This window comes from Mobula hypostoma, chromosome 9, assembly GCF_963921235.1.
Source record: "Mobula hypostoma chromosome 9, sMobHyp1.1, whole genome shotgun sequence".
Taxonomy (NCBI): Eukaryota; Metazoa; Chordata; class Chondrichthyes; order Myliobatiformes; family Myliobatidae; genus Mobula; species Mobula hypostoma.
The window spans coordinates 109,242,508-109,256,175 of record NC_086105.1 but is presented as its reverse complement, the minus strand read 5'-3'; the positions used below and the strand labels follow the sequence as shown (position 1 = coordinate 109,256,175).

General features: G+C 42.5%; 1 protein-coding gene across 1 annotated transcript in view; it reads right to left on the bottom strand.

Annotated features, from left to right (window-relative positions):
- Window positions 1-1,238: 1,238 nt before the first annotated feature.
- The window catches only part of LOC134351356 (large ribosomal subunit protein uL3-like), a 29,068-nt gene continuing 16,638 nt past the window's right edge, over window positions 1,239-13,668 (bottom strand). The window contains exons 7-10 of the mRNA XM_063057431.1: window positions 11,846-11,947; window positions 3,359-3,454; window positions 1,957-2,076; window positions 1,239-1,373 (exon numbers count right to left, since the gene is read on the bottom strand). Of these exons, the coding sequence (XP_062913501.1) occupies window positions 1,317-1,373; window positions 1,957-2,076; window positions 3,359-3,454; window positions 11,846-11,947 (375 nt within the window). The 3' untranslated portion in view covers window positions 1,239-1,316. The remainder of the gene's footprint in view (window positions 1,374-1,956; window positions 2,077-3,358; window positions 3,455-11,845; window positions 11,948-13,668) is intronic.

The window sequence follows — 13,668 nt, the reverse complement described above, 5'->3', positions numbered from 1 at the left end:
AGTGGTGTCTAATTTTATTTTCAGTCATGAACTGGCCTACCAGCAAATGACAATCACCACCAATGGGTATTTTAAACGAGAGAAAAAATATGGGAATGCAGCCACCACTACTGGAGGACACAACAATGGAAACAAAGCTACAATACATAAAACAGCCTTTGGCTGTAAGATTATTTTCCTTCACATATTATTAAATAATACAGCAATGTTATCATTCTAGAGGATTTGCCTTGGGTCCAGCACGTAAGTGCGATTTCAATGAAAGTATGGCAGCGCCTCTACTTCCTGAGAAGTTTGCAAAGATTCAGCAAGTCATCTAAAACTTTGACAAACTTCTATAGATATGTGGTGGAGAGTGTATTGACTGGTTACATCATGGCCTGGTATGCAAACACCAGTGCACTTGAATGAAGAGCTTACAAAAAGTAGCGGATGAGGCCCAGTCCATCACAGGGAAAGAGCTCCCCACTATTGAGCACATCTACATGGCCTACTGTTGCAGGAAATCAGCATCTATCACCAAGGATCCCCACCATCAAGGCCATTCTCTCTTCTCACTGTTGCCATCAGGAAGGTGGTTCAGGAGCCTCAGGACCCATACCATCAGGTACAGAATCTATTCTTGCTCATCAGCCATCTGGCTCTTCAACCAGAGGGGATAACTTCACTCAAGTTCACTTGCCCCATCATTGAAATGTTCCCATGACCAATGGACTCACTTTTGAGGACTCTTCATCCCATTGTCTCGATATTAATTGTTTATTCATTTATTATTTATTTATTTTTATTGCGTGTGCCTGAAGAAAATAAATCTCAGGCTTGTAAATGGTGACATATAAGTACTTTGATAATAAACTTACTTTGAACTTTGAATTTCACTTGATCCATCGCTGAGCTATTCCCACAAGGTATGGATCCACTTTCAAGGTCTCATCATCACAGGTTCACGATATTTATTTATTATTATTATTGTTTCTTTTATTTTTCTTTATGTATTTGTAGTTTGTTGTCTTTTGCACATTGATTGTTGGTCCATCCTGAAAATGAATCTCAGAATAGTATATGGTGACATATATGTACTTTGAAAATAAACTTACTTTGAACCTTGAACTAGAAATAGCCGATATATTGATATTTCAGTACTGATTCTACTTCCTGAATAAAGTTGCATTTTGTGCTGTTTATGTGAAAGTGCAGCTGTTGTTGTTATATAAGTAATACAGACAAGATGACAAAAATACTGAGCATGGCCTTTCTCTTTATTATTATCTTTTACACCAATCCATTGTCAGATGTGATGCTTCGTATCAATCTTCTTAAGATTCAGTCGGGATGCTGGCCTTTGCTTGTACTCGCTCTTTCTTGAGTGGGCCCTGAATAATGGAAATAATAACAGAATATAAAACAATCTGTGTCTGATTGGTTTCTTTTAGAGCAAAAATGTATCATCAATCGTATGATTAAGTATGCATAACATAGTTTCAATGTTTTTGCATTCGGAACAGGCATTATGCTCTTGCTTATGTAACAGAGTTCCTGGCATAGCTTAGCCTGGGGGCACTGAACAATTCCAATAAGACTACTGAATTAGTCATACATAATAAAAATGTACTGTATGTAATGCAGCTCCTTATTGACACTCATTTGATTTTTACCACTTTTCTTTCCTCTCCACAAGATCTCAAGCTCTGGCACAACTCCCTAATAATCTCTTTCACACCCAACACACCTGTAGTCATACAGTATACCTTGCAGTAGTTTTTACCTTTTGAGGATGACATTGCAGATTGTAAACTGTTCCAAATTTCTTTCTATTACTATTTCCAATAACATCAATGGAACTCTATGATCTAAGATAGGTTGCCAATTCATCATCGTCCATTTTGCACTATCACACAATGTCCAGATTACCCCAGTGGATCTGAAGCGTGTTACAGGACATTGAAGCAAACTTACCATAAAAGCTCTTTTCTCTTCAGGTGTCTGAAAACGCCCATAGCCAAACTTTGAAGTTGTGTCAATAAACTTGAGCTCCACAGTTTCCAAGTGACATCGTTTTGTGTGGACAAGAAGGGACTGCAAAAAACAGAATCGTTTTAAGCACCTTGCAATTTACAGAATTACATTGATAAATAGTTGATCCAGGAGATCATTTGGAATGTGAAATTGCAAAGATATACTAAGGACTAGTTTCTTCCAGTGTTTTTGGGGGTGGCGTAGTAGTGTAGTGGTTAGTGTAATGCTATTACAGCACCAGTAACCCGGGTTCAATTCCCACTGCTGTCCGCACGGAGTTTGTACATTCTCCCCATGACTGTGTGTGTTTCCAAAGAGAGGTTAATTAGTCACATGGGGGTCATTGGGCAGGGTGGGCTCACTGGGCCAGAGGGGCCTATTACCTGTTGTATTTCTAAATGGAATGAAATAAAATTATTCATTCTCAAATCACATAGACTTCCACCCAGGTAACTACTGGAGACATTTACCCAGTTCTCATACTGACCTATAAGAAATACATATGTTGCTCTTTCACTGCATCTGCGCCAACCTCATGCTATATTAGACACTTTCTTTGAAACTTAACTATGTTGCATTTTTGAGTTCCAAAGAATCCATTAAGACAACTGGTGCAGTCATTCCATGATAGGAATCTACCAACGTCTCACATTCCTAATGGCTCGTGTAAAGATACCCATTCATGTTATTCCCTTTACATCTCTAAATGAACCGCTTTATGCTTGATTAAGGTCTTCTTCATAAAATATGATCCAGCAAGACAGTGATATGTGCCAAGGATAATCCAGCCAGTCATAGTGATTGCTCTTCAGTGTACTGGTGGAGGTCATCACTGGATCTTTACTCTCTTATTTATCTTATTATGTAATTGTTGATTTCAGGTGCTCCTCCTACCTCCATATTAAATACACCAGCCATCCATGCAACATACCTCCCCAGACCACTTTTTCTCATGACTGTCATCCTAACTCTACCCCACAACAATCTTCCACACTCTCTGAAATCCATTAACCACTACCGATTCCATTTCTCCTTCACTTTCATAAAATCTTGTCTATTACTTGCCAATCATGTGATTAATTCCCAATTGTAATCATCAATTCCCCTTCCTTGAGACAACTGCAGTGTGCCTGACCCAAGCATTAGGACCTGAATCACAAGAGATCCAACTCAACACCACTGTCTCCACCTGTCAAGAGTTATTTTAACAGTTGATGCACGGAGATAATCTGAGAAAAATTCTACATTGTTATACCTGGCATTTCATTATCCAAACATGCCATAAATAGGAAAACAAAATTCCCCAGTACATTGTACTGCCCAGAACATGCACAAATTGTACCTTTCTGAGCGTAAGCACACGTTTTTTTGTTCCCATTACACAGCCTTTTATCATAACGTAGTCATTGTTCACTTCACCATAGTGTGGAAAACCACCCTGAAACAAAATAAACAGTATTATCAGCCTTTCAGTACTTAAGCTGAAATATTTGTGCAATTACATGAATGAATACATGTATTTGAAAGCTACATGTAATAAAATCCAACTCATAACTATCCAGTTAAATATCATTTTGCATGATAAGATACAAGATCATTTTAATAGAACATTATGAAAAAGAACTTAATGATAATAATATGCATTGGTTTAACATTTAAAATTAAATGATTCTTTGAACTGCTGATTTATTCCACATGCCTATTAAATTGCAATCCGAATTATTGCTCTTTGCAATCTCCAGACTATGAAATGTTGAGTCAGCTGGAAAGATTGGTAAACACAAAACCTTTCCTCCATCACTCACCACTATCATAAGACCATAAGATATAGGAGCAGAAGTAGGCCATTCGGCCCATTGAGTCTGATTCGCCATTCAATCATGGGCCGATCCAATTCTTTCAGTCTTCCCCACTCTCTTGCCTTCTCCCCATACCCTTTGATGCCCTGGCTAATCAAGAACCTATCTATCTCTGCCTCAAATGCACCCAATGACTTGGCCTCCATAGCCGCTCGTGGCAACAAATTCCACAGATTTACCACCCTCTGACTAAAGTAATTTCTCCACATCTCAATTCTAAATGAACGTCCTTCAATCCTGAATTCGTGCCCACTTGTCCTAGAATCCCTTACCATGGGAAATAACTTTGCTATATCTAATCCATTCAGGCCTTTTAACATACAGAATGTTTCTATGAGATCCCCCCTCATTCTCCTGAACTCCAGGGAATACAGCCCAAGAGCTGCCAGACATTCCTCATACAGTTACCCTTTCATTCCTGGAATCATTCTTGTGATTCTTCTCTGAACCCTCTCCAACGTCAGTATATCCTTTCTAAAATAAGGAGCCCAAAACTGCACACAATACACCAAGTGTGGCATCATGAATGGCTTATAAAGCCTCAACATCACATCTCTGCTCTTATATCCTATAACTCTAGAAATGAATGCCAACATTGCATTCGCCTTCTTCACAACTTACTCAACCTGGAGGTTAACCTTTAGGGTATCTTGCACAAAGACTCCCAAGTCCTTTTGCATCCCTGCATTTTGAATTCTCTTCCCATCTAAGTAATAGTCTGCCCGTTTATTTCTTCCATCAAAGTGCATGACCATACACTTTCCAACATTGTATTTCATGTGTCACTTCTTTGCCCATTCCCCTACGCTATATAAATCACTTTGCAGGCTCTCTGTTTCCTCAACACTACCCGCTCCTCCACCTATTTTTGTATCATTGGCAAATTTAGCCACAAATCCATTAATACTGTAGTCCAAATCATTGACATACATCATAAAAAGCAGCGGTCCCAACACCGACCCCTGTGGAACTCCACTGGTAACCGGCAGCCACCCAGAATAGGATCCCTTTATTCCCACTCTCTGTTTTCTGCCGACCAGCCAATGCTCCACCCATGCTAGTAACTTCCCTGTAATTCCATGGGATCTTATCTTGCTAAGCAGCCTCATGTGCTGCACCTTGTCAAAGGCCTTCTGAAAATCCAAGTACACACGCCTACTGCATCTCCTTTGTCTACCCTGCTTGTAATTTCCTCAAAGAATTGCAGTAGGTTTGTCAGGCAGGATTTTCCTTTCAGGAAACCATGCTGGCTTTGGCCTATCTTATCATGTGCTCCAGGTACTCCATAATCTCATCCCTAACAATTGATTCCAACAGCTTCCCAACCACTGATGTCAGACTAACAGGTCTATAGTTTCCTTTCTGCTGCCTCCCACCCTTCTCAAATAGCGGAGTAACATTTGCAATTTTCCAGTTATCCAGTACAATGCCAGAATCTATCGATTCTTGAAAGATCATCGTTAATGCCTCTGCAATCTCTCCAGCTACTTCCTTTGGAACCCAAGGGTGCATTGCATCAGGTCCAGGAGATTTATCCACCCTCAGACCATTAAGCCCTCTGAGCACCTTCTCAGTCGTAATTTTCACTGCACAAACTTCACCTCCCTGACACTCTTGAATGTCCGGTATACAGCAGATGTCTTCCTCTGTGAAGACTGATGCAAAATACACATTCAGTTCTTCTGCCATCTCTGCATCTTTCATTACAATATCTCCAGCGTCATTTTGTATTGGTCCTATATCTACCCTCTACTATCTTTTACTCTTTATATACTTAAAAAAAAGCTTTCAGTATCTTCTTTGATACTAGTCACCAGCTTCCTTTCATAATTCACCTTTTCCTTCCTAATGACCTTCTTAGTTTCCTTCTGCAAGTTTTGAAAAGCTTCCCAATCCTCTATCTTCCCACTATCTCTGGCTTCCTTGTATGCCATCTCTTTTGTTTTTACTTTGGCTCTGACTTCACTTGTCAGCCATGGTAGTGTCCTTCTTCCCTTTGAAAATTTCTTCTTATTTGGAATATATCTGTCTTGCACTTCCCACATTTTCCACAGAAACTCCAGCCATTGCTGCTCTGCTGTCCTTCCTGCAAATGTCCCTTTCCAGTCAATTTCGGCCAGTTTTCCTCTCATGCCATTGTAATTTCCTTTATTCCACTGAAATACTGACACATTGTATTTTATTTTTTTCCCTCTCAAATTTCAATGTGAACTTGATCATATTGTGATCACTGTTCCCCAAGGGTTCCTTAACCTTAAGCTCTCTTATCACCTCTGGATCATTGCACAACACCCAATCCAGCACAGCCAATCCCCAAGTGGGCTCAACAACAAGCTGTTCTAAAAAATCCATCACTTAGACATTCTACAAATTCTCACCCTTGAAGTACAGTACTCACCTGGTTCTCCCAATGCACTTTCATGTTAAAATCACCAACGATCATCATGACATTACCGTTCTGACACGCCTTTTCTATCTCCTGCTGTAATTTGTAATCCACATCCCAACTGCTGTTTGGAGGCCAGTATACAACTGCCATTAGGGACTTCTTACCCTTGCCATTTCTTAACTCAACTCAGGGAGACTGTACACCTTCCAATCCTATGCCATCTCTTTCCAATGATTTAATATTATTTCTTATACACAGAGCCACACCACCCCCTCTGCCTACCAACCTATCTTTCCGATACACCGTATATCCTTGGATATTCAACTGCCAATGGCAGCCATCCTCTAGATAAGTTTCAGAGATGGCCACAACGTCATATTTGCCAATCTGTCGTTGAATTTCAAGATCATCCATTTTATTCCTTATGCTGCATGCATTCAAATGTAACACTTTCCGTCCAGTATTTGTTGTTTTCTGTCTTAACTGCACCATGCCTCTATTGCCCTGTAACTCATGCCACTGGCTGTGATTAAGCCTCATCTCCTGCCTGCTCTTTCTATAATCTCTGTTGCACGGTATCTTTGATTTATTTTTGTTTTCTTCATCCTCAACCCCATCACTCTGGTTCCCATCCTCCTGCCAAATTAGTTTAAACCCTCCCTAACAGCTGTATTAAATGTGCCCACTAGGATATTGGACCCCTTTCAGTTCAGGTGTAACCTGTCCGTTTTGTACAGGTCATACCTCCCCCAGAAGAGGCCCCAGTGATCCAGGAATCTAAAGCCCTGCCTCCTACACCAGTCTTTCAGCCACACGTTTATACACCTGATCATCCCTTGCTTTAAGTCTTACAATGGAGATAGCATGCAAATAATATTGACTGCAGGAACATCGTTTATTCTTGTTTATACGCATCAATATTATTACTGTAGATGTCTTTTTCTAGGAACACCTAATTATAGAAACATAGAAAACCTAGAGCACAATACAGGCCCTTCGGCCCACAAACCTGTGCCAAACGTGTTCTTACTTTAGAAATTACCTAGGGTATCCCATAGACCTCAATTTTTCTAAACTCCATATACCTATCCAGGAGTCTCTTAAAAACCCTATCGTATCCATCTCCACCACCCTCGCCGGAAGCCCATTCCATGCTCTCACCACTCTCTGTGTAAAAAACTTACCCCTGACTTCTCCTCTGTATCTACTTCCAAGCACCTTAAAACTGTGCCTTCTCGTGCTAGCCATTTCAGCTCTGAAAAAAGTCTCTGACTATCCACACAATCAATGCCTCTCATTATCTTGTACACCTCTATCAGGTCACCGCTCATCCTCCGTCGCTCCAAGGAGAAAAGGCTGAGTTCTCTCAACCTATTCTCATAAGGCATGCTCCCCCAATCTAGGCAACATCCTTGTAAATCTCCTCTGCACCTTTTCTATGGTTTCCAAGTCCTTCCTGTAGTGAGGCGACCAGAACAGAGCACGGTATTCCAAGTGGGGTCTGATCAAGGTCCTATATAGCTGCAACATTACCTCTCGGCTCTTAAACTCAATTCCACGATTGATGAAGGCCAATGCACCGTATGCCTTCTTAACCACAGAGTCAACCTGAGCAGCAGCTTTGAGTGTCCTATGGACTCGGACCCCAAGATCCCTCTGTTCCTCCACACTGCTGAGAGTCTTACCATTAATACTATATTTTGCCATCATATTTGACCTACCAAAATGAACCACCTCACACTTATCTGGGTTGATCTCCATCTGCCACTTCTCAGCCCAGTTTTGCATCCTATCAATGTCCTGCTGTAACCTCTGACAGCCCTTCATTCTATCCACAGCACTCCCAACCTTTGTGTCATCAGCAAATTTACTAACCTATCCCTCCACTTCTTCATCCAGGTCATTTATAAGAATCACGAAGAGTACGGGTCCCAGAACAAATCTCTGAGGCACACCACTGGTCACTGACCTCCATATAACCCACCTACAACCACTCTTTGCCTTCTATAGGCAAGCCAGTTCTGGATTAACAAAGCAATGTCCCCTTGGGTCCCATGCCTCCTTACTTTCTCAATAAGCCTTGCATGGGATAACTTATCAAATGCCTTGCTGAAATCCATATATACTACATCTACTGCTCTACCTTCATCAATGTGTTTAGTCATATCCTCAAAAAACTCAGTCAGGCCTTTGACAAAGCCATGCTGACTATTCATAATCATATTCTTCCTTTCCAAATGTTCATAAATCCTGTCTCTCAGGTTCCTATCCATCAACTTACCAACCACTGAAGACTCACTGGTCTATAATTTCCTGGCCTATCTCTACATCCTTTCTTGTACAAGGGAACAACATCCACAACTCTCCAATCCTCTGGAATCTCTCCCATCCCCATTGATGATGCAAAGATCATCGCCAGAGGCTCAGCAATCTCCTCCCTTGACTCCCACAGTAGCCTGGGGTACATCTCATCCAGTCTCTGAGACTTATCCAGCTTGATGATTTCCAAAAGCTCCAGCATATCCTCTTTCTTAATATCTACATGCTCAAGCTTCTCAGTCCACTTTAAGTCATCCCTACAATTGCCAAGATCCTTTTCCATAGTGAATACTGAAGCAAAGTACTCATTAACTACCTCTGCTATCTCCTCTGGTTCCATACACACTTTTCTACTGTCACACTTGATTGGTCCTATTCTCTCACATCTTATCCTCTTGCTCTTCACATACTTGTAGAATGCCTTGGAGTTTTCCTGAATCCTGTCCCCCCAAGGCCTTCTCATGGCCCCTTCTGGCTCTCCTAATTTCATTCTTAAGTTCCTTCCTGCTAGTCTTATAATTTTCTAGATCTCTAACATTACCTAGATTTTGAACCTTTCGTAAGCTCTTCATTTCTTCTTGATGAGATTTACAACAGCCTTTGTACACCATGGTTCCTGTACCCTACCATCTTTTCCCTGTCTCATTTGAACGTACCTATGCAGATCTCCACACAAATACCCCCTGAACATTTGCCACAACTCTTCCGTGCATTTCCCTGAGAATATCTGTTCTCAATTTATGCTTCCAATTTCCTGCCTGATAGCCTCATATTTCCCCTTACTCCAAATAAACATTTCCCTAACTTGTCCGTTCCTATCCCTCTCCAATGCTATGGTAAAGGAGATAGAATTGTGATCACTATCTCCAAAATTCCCTCCCACTGAAAGAACTGACACCTGACCAGGTTCATTTCCCAATACCAAATCAAGTACAGACTCTCCTCTTGTAGGCAAGAAACCTTCCTGACCACACCTAACAAACTCCACCCCATCTAAACCCCTCGCTCTAGGGAAATGCCAATTCGATATTTGGGAAATTAAAATCTCCCACCACAACACCCCTGTTATAATTACACCTTTCCAAAATCTGTCTCCCTATCCGCTCCTCGATGTCCCTGTTACTTTTGGGTGGTCTAAAAGAAAGACCCAGTTGAGTTATTGAACTCTTCCTGTTCCTAGCTTCCACCCAGAGAGGCTCTGCAGACAATCCCTCCATAACTTCCTCCTTTTCTACAGCCGTGACACTATCTCTGATCAACAGTGCCACACCCCCACTTTTTTTGTCTCCCTCCCCGTCCTTTCTGAAACATCTAAAGCTTGGCACTCGAAGTAACCATTCCTGCCCTGAGCCATCCAAGTCTCTGTAATGGCACAACATCATAGCTCAAAGTACTGATCCATGCTCTAAACTCATCCGCTTTGTTCATAATACTCCTTGCATTAAAATAGACACATCTCAAACCATCGGTCTGAGCGCGTCCCTTCTCTATCACCTCCCTCTCACACTGCCTACAAGCTTTTTCTATTTGTGAGCCAACCTCCCTTTCCTCCGTCACTTCAGTTCAGTTCCCACCCTCAGCAATTCTAGTTTAAACTCTCCCCAATAGCTTTTGCAAACCTCCCTGCCAGGATATTGGTCTCCTTGGGATTCAAGTGCAACCCATCCTTTTTGTACAGGTCACACCTGCCCCAAAGGAGGTCCCAATGATCCAGAAACTTGAATCCCTGCCCTTTGCTCCAATCCCTCAGCCACGCACTTATCCTCCACCTCAATCTATTGCTATACTTACTGTCACGTGGCACAGGCAGTAATCCCAAAATTACTACCCTTGTGGTCCTGCTTCTCAACTTCCTTCCTAACTCCTTGTAGTCTGTTTTCAGGACCTCCTCCCTTTTCCTACCTATGTCGTTGGTACCAATATGTACCACAACCTCTGGCTGTCCTCCTTCCCACTTCAAGATACTGTAGACGTGATCAGAAACAGCCCAGACCCTGGCACCTGGGAGGCAAACTACCATCCAAGTTTCTAGAATCGCCTGTCTGACCCCATAACTATAGAGCCCCCTATCACTGCTGCCATCTTCTTCCTTTCCCTACCCTTCTGAGCCACAGGGCCGGACTCTGTGTCAGAGGTGCGGCCACTGTTACTTCCCCCAGGTAGGCCGTCTCCCCCAGCAGTACTTATAAGAGTACTTCTTGTTAAGGAAGTCAGCCACTGGGGTACTCTCTAGTACCTGACTCTTCTCCTTCCCTCTCCTGACTGTGACCCACTTACCTGTCTCCCGAGGCCACGGTGTGACTACCTGCCTATAGCTCCTCTCTATCACCTCCTCACCCTCTCTGACCAGACGAAGGTCATCAAGCTGCATCTCCAGTTCCCTAACATGGTCCCTAAGGAGCTGCAGCTCGACGCACCTGGTGCGGATGTGGCCATCCGGGAGGCTGGGAGTCTCCAGGACTTCCCACATCTGACACCGAGCACAGAACACCGGCCTCACACACATACTTCCTGACTGTTTCTACACAGTTAACCTACCTCACCTCGACCCAGTATTGCCAAACCCTCCCTACTCTGTCTCCCTCTCTCCATCACTCGCTCCTCTAAAGCCCGCTCTATAAAGTTGTCTTCTTTTTAAACTCTTCTCGCTGTTCTCACTGGCTGACATCCACGCGCTTGCGCAGTCATGCCCTGATCCAACCGCTGAAGAAATAACTGTCTCCTTTTAAAATCTTCTCGATTTAAAACTCTTCTCATTGTTCTCACGGGCTGGCGTCCAAGCACTTGAAATTTCCCGTATGATCTACTAAAGTCCCTTTCAACTCACAGGACCCAGGACCAGGTACTCCTTTCAATTCTCTGAAGCTCTGATTCAATGCACCAGTGCCCTGGTTTCTGAGTTCAGTTTGAACTCTCTGGGGTCTCATTTCCTCTGTTTCCTTTAAATTTACTAAGTTCACTGAAAAATGCATTGTAATACTGTGTAACATCTAAAAGGGAATAATTTCCAACCAATCTACCTGTCTGGCAGTACCAAAGTCCTGAGCTTGCCAGGTAATTGGAAGTTAAATGTATAACCTTTAGCAATGAAGCAACAAGACAGATGCACACTTAGGTTTGACAGGCCCATTAACAGAAAAGCAGGTGTTTTGAGACTATGGGAAAAGAAAATGCAAGTAAGATCATTCAGAATCGTTTGTGATATTTCCTCTGCCATTGTGTCAATATCTGCCACTAAATAAGTGAGATTATTCAAACTTACCATTGGAGTAACGCTCTTATTAGTCAGATCGTAATTAGTGGAAGCATTATTTTTCACTACTTTGCCATCCTCCACATGGATCCCTTTACCAAGGCGATAAATCTGATCAGAACAGGAAAAGAAGGCTTAGACAGTTCATAAAATAAGCTATGATGTGTTCAAGCTAAGCTGAAGAATCAGTGAAGATACAGACTTTAAGAAGTGGCAGTGAATTAATGTCGCTTCACATTGATCCAAAAGTTTCCATGGCTGCATCCAATCCAACACCTCCCAGGCTGATACTGTAAAATATTTCGGGTGGTCATTGCAAATGGCCAGTTTTGAATTCCATAATATTTGTTGCTACACCACAATATTTTTATTTCTTTATATTTCCTCCAAAGATATGTATGTTGCTTTTAAATTTAGCCCACGAAGGTTTTGAATGGGCCTTAAAAGAATCTGTACAAACTCATACTTTCTCAAGGCAAAGTCAGGCTGACACCAGGAGATATCCGAGCCTGAACACTGCAAGACAATTGTTAAAAGATCATTTGAAACAACTGCCCACTGACTAAAGTACCATCAGTGAACGTGAGTCCATGCTCCTTATCATTAATTCTCCCTTTTCCATAAATGTCCAAAGGTGAACATAAGGTGAGGATGGGACTTTGCGTCACTCTTAACCTGTGATCAGCTTGTTAGAGCTCACACATGACCAGTATAGATGGATGAAGAGTTGGGAGAGCTGTACATTCAAAGATGCAAAACTTGTTTAGAGTTACAGGCCACTACGATATGCCAAACGTCGGAATGATCACACAATGAGCTCGCTGAGATACTTTGCAAATTGCAAAGCAAAAGGACATCATTGACTTATTATCACACTTCTCAAAAGTGATGTTAATTTGACCTGGCTCATTGCTTTTCACTAGCAACATACTCCAGTGGTGTCAAACACACAAGCAAAGATGCGCTACTGCTTTGTCGGCATGACAGTGAACATTTAAAACAAAATTGTGCCAAAAGCTTAGATTCTATGGAGCAACCTTGAGGACTTCCAATCAAAGGGTCACATCTGATTACCTGATTGGCAGACCACGTGTGCTTGCAACACTGCGTGTCCGACAGAGTGATCAGCAGCACTGGGGCTCCACAGGGGACTGTCTTGTCTCCCTTTCTCTTCACCATTTACACCTCGGACTTCAACTACTGCACAGAGTCTTGTCACCTTCAGAAGTTTTCTGATGACTCTGTCATAGTTGGATGCATCAGCAAGGGAGATGAAGCTGAGTACAGGGCTACGGTAGGAAACTTTGTCACATGGTGTGAGCAGAATTATCTGCAGCTTAATGTGAAAGAGACTAAGGAGCTGGTGGTAGACCTGAGGAGAGCTAAGGTACCGGTGACCCCTGTTTCCATTCAGGGGGTCAGTGTGGACATGGTGGAGGATTACAAATACCTGGGGATACGAATTCACAATAAACTGGACTGGTCAAAGAACACTGAGGCTGTCTACAAGAAGGGTCAGAGCCATCTCTATTTCCTGAGGAGACTGAGGTCCTTTAACACCTGCCGGACGATGCTGAGGATGTTCTACGAGTCTGTGGTGGCCAGTGCGATCATGTTTGCTGTTGTGTGCTGGGGCAGCAGGCTGAGGGTGGCAGACACCAACAGAATCAACAAACTCATTCGTAAGGCCAGTGATGTTGTGGGGATGGAACTGGGCTCTCTGACTGTGGTGTCTGAAAAGAGGATGCTGTCCAAGTTGCATGCCATCTTGGACAATGTCTCCCATCCACTACATATTGTACTGGGTGGGCACAGGAGGGCATTCAGCCAGA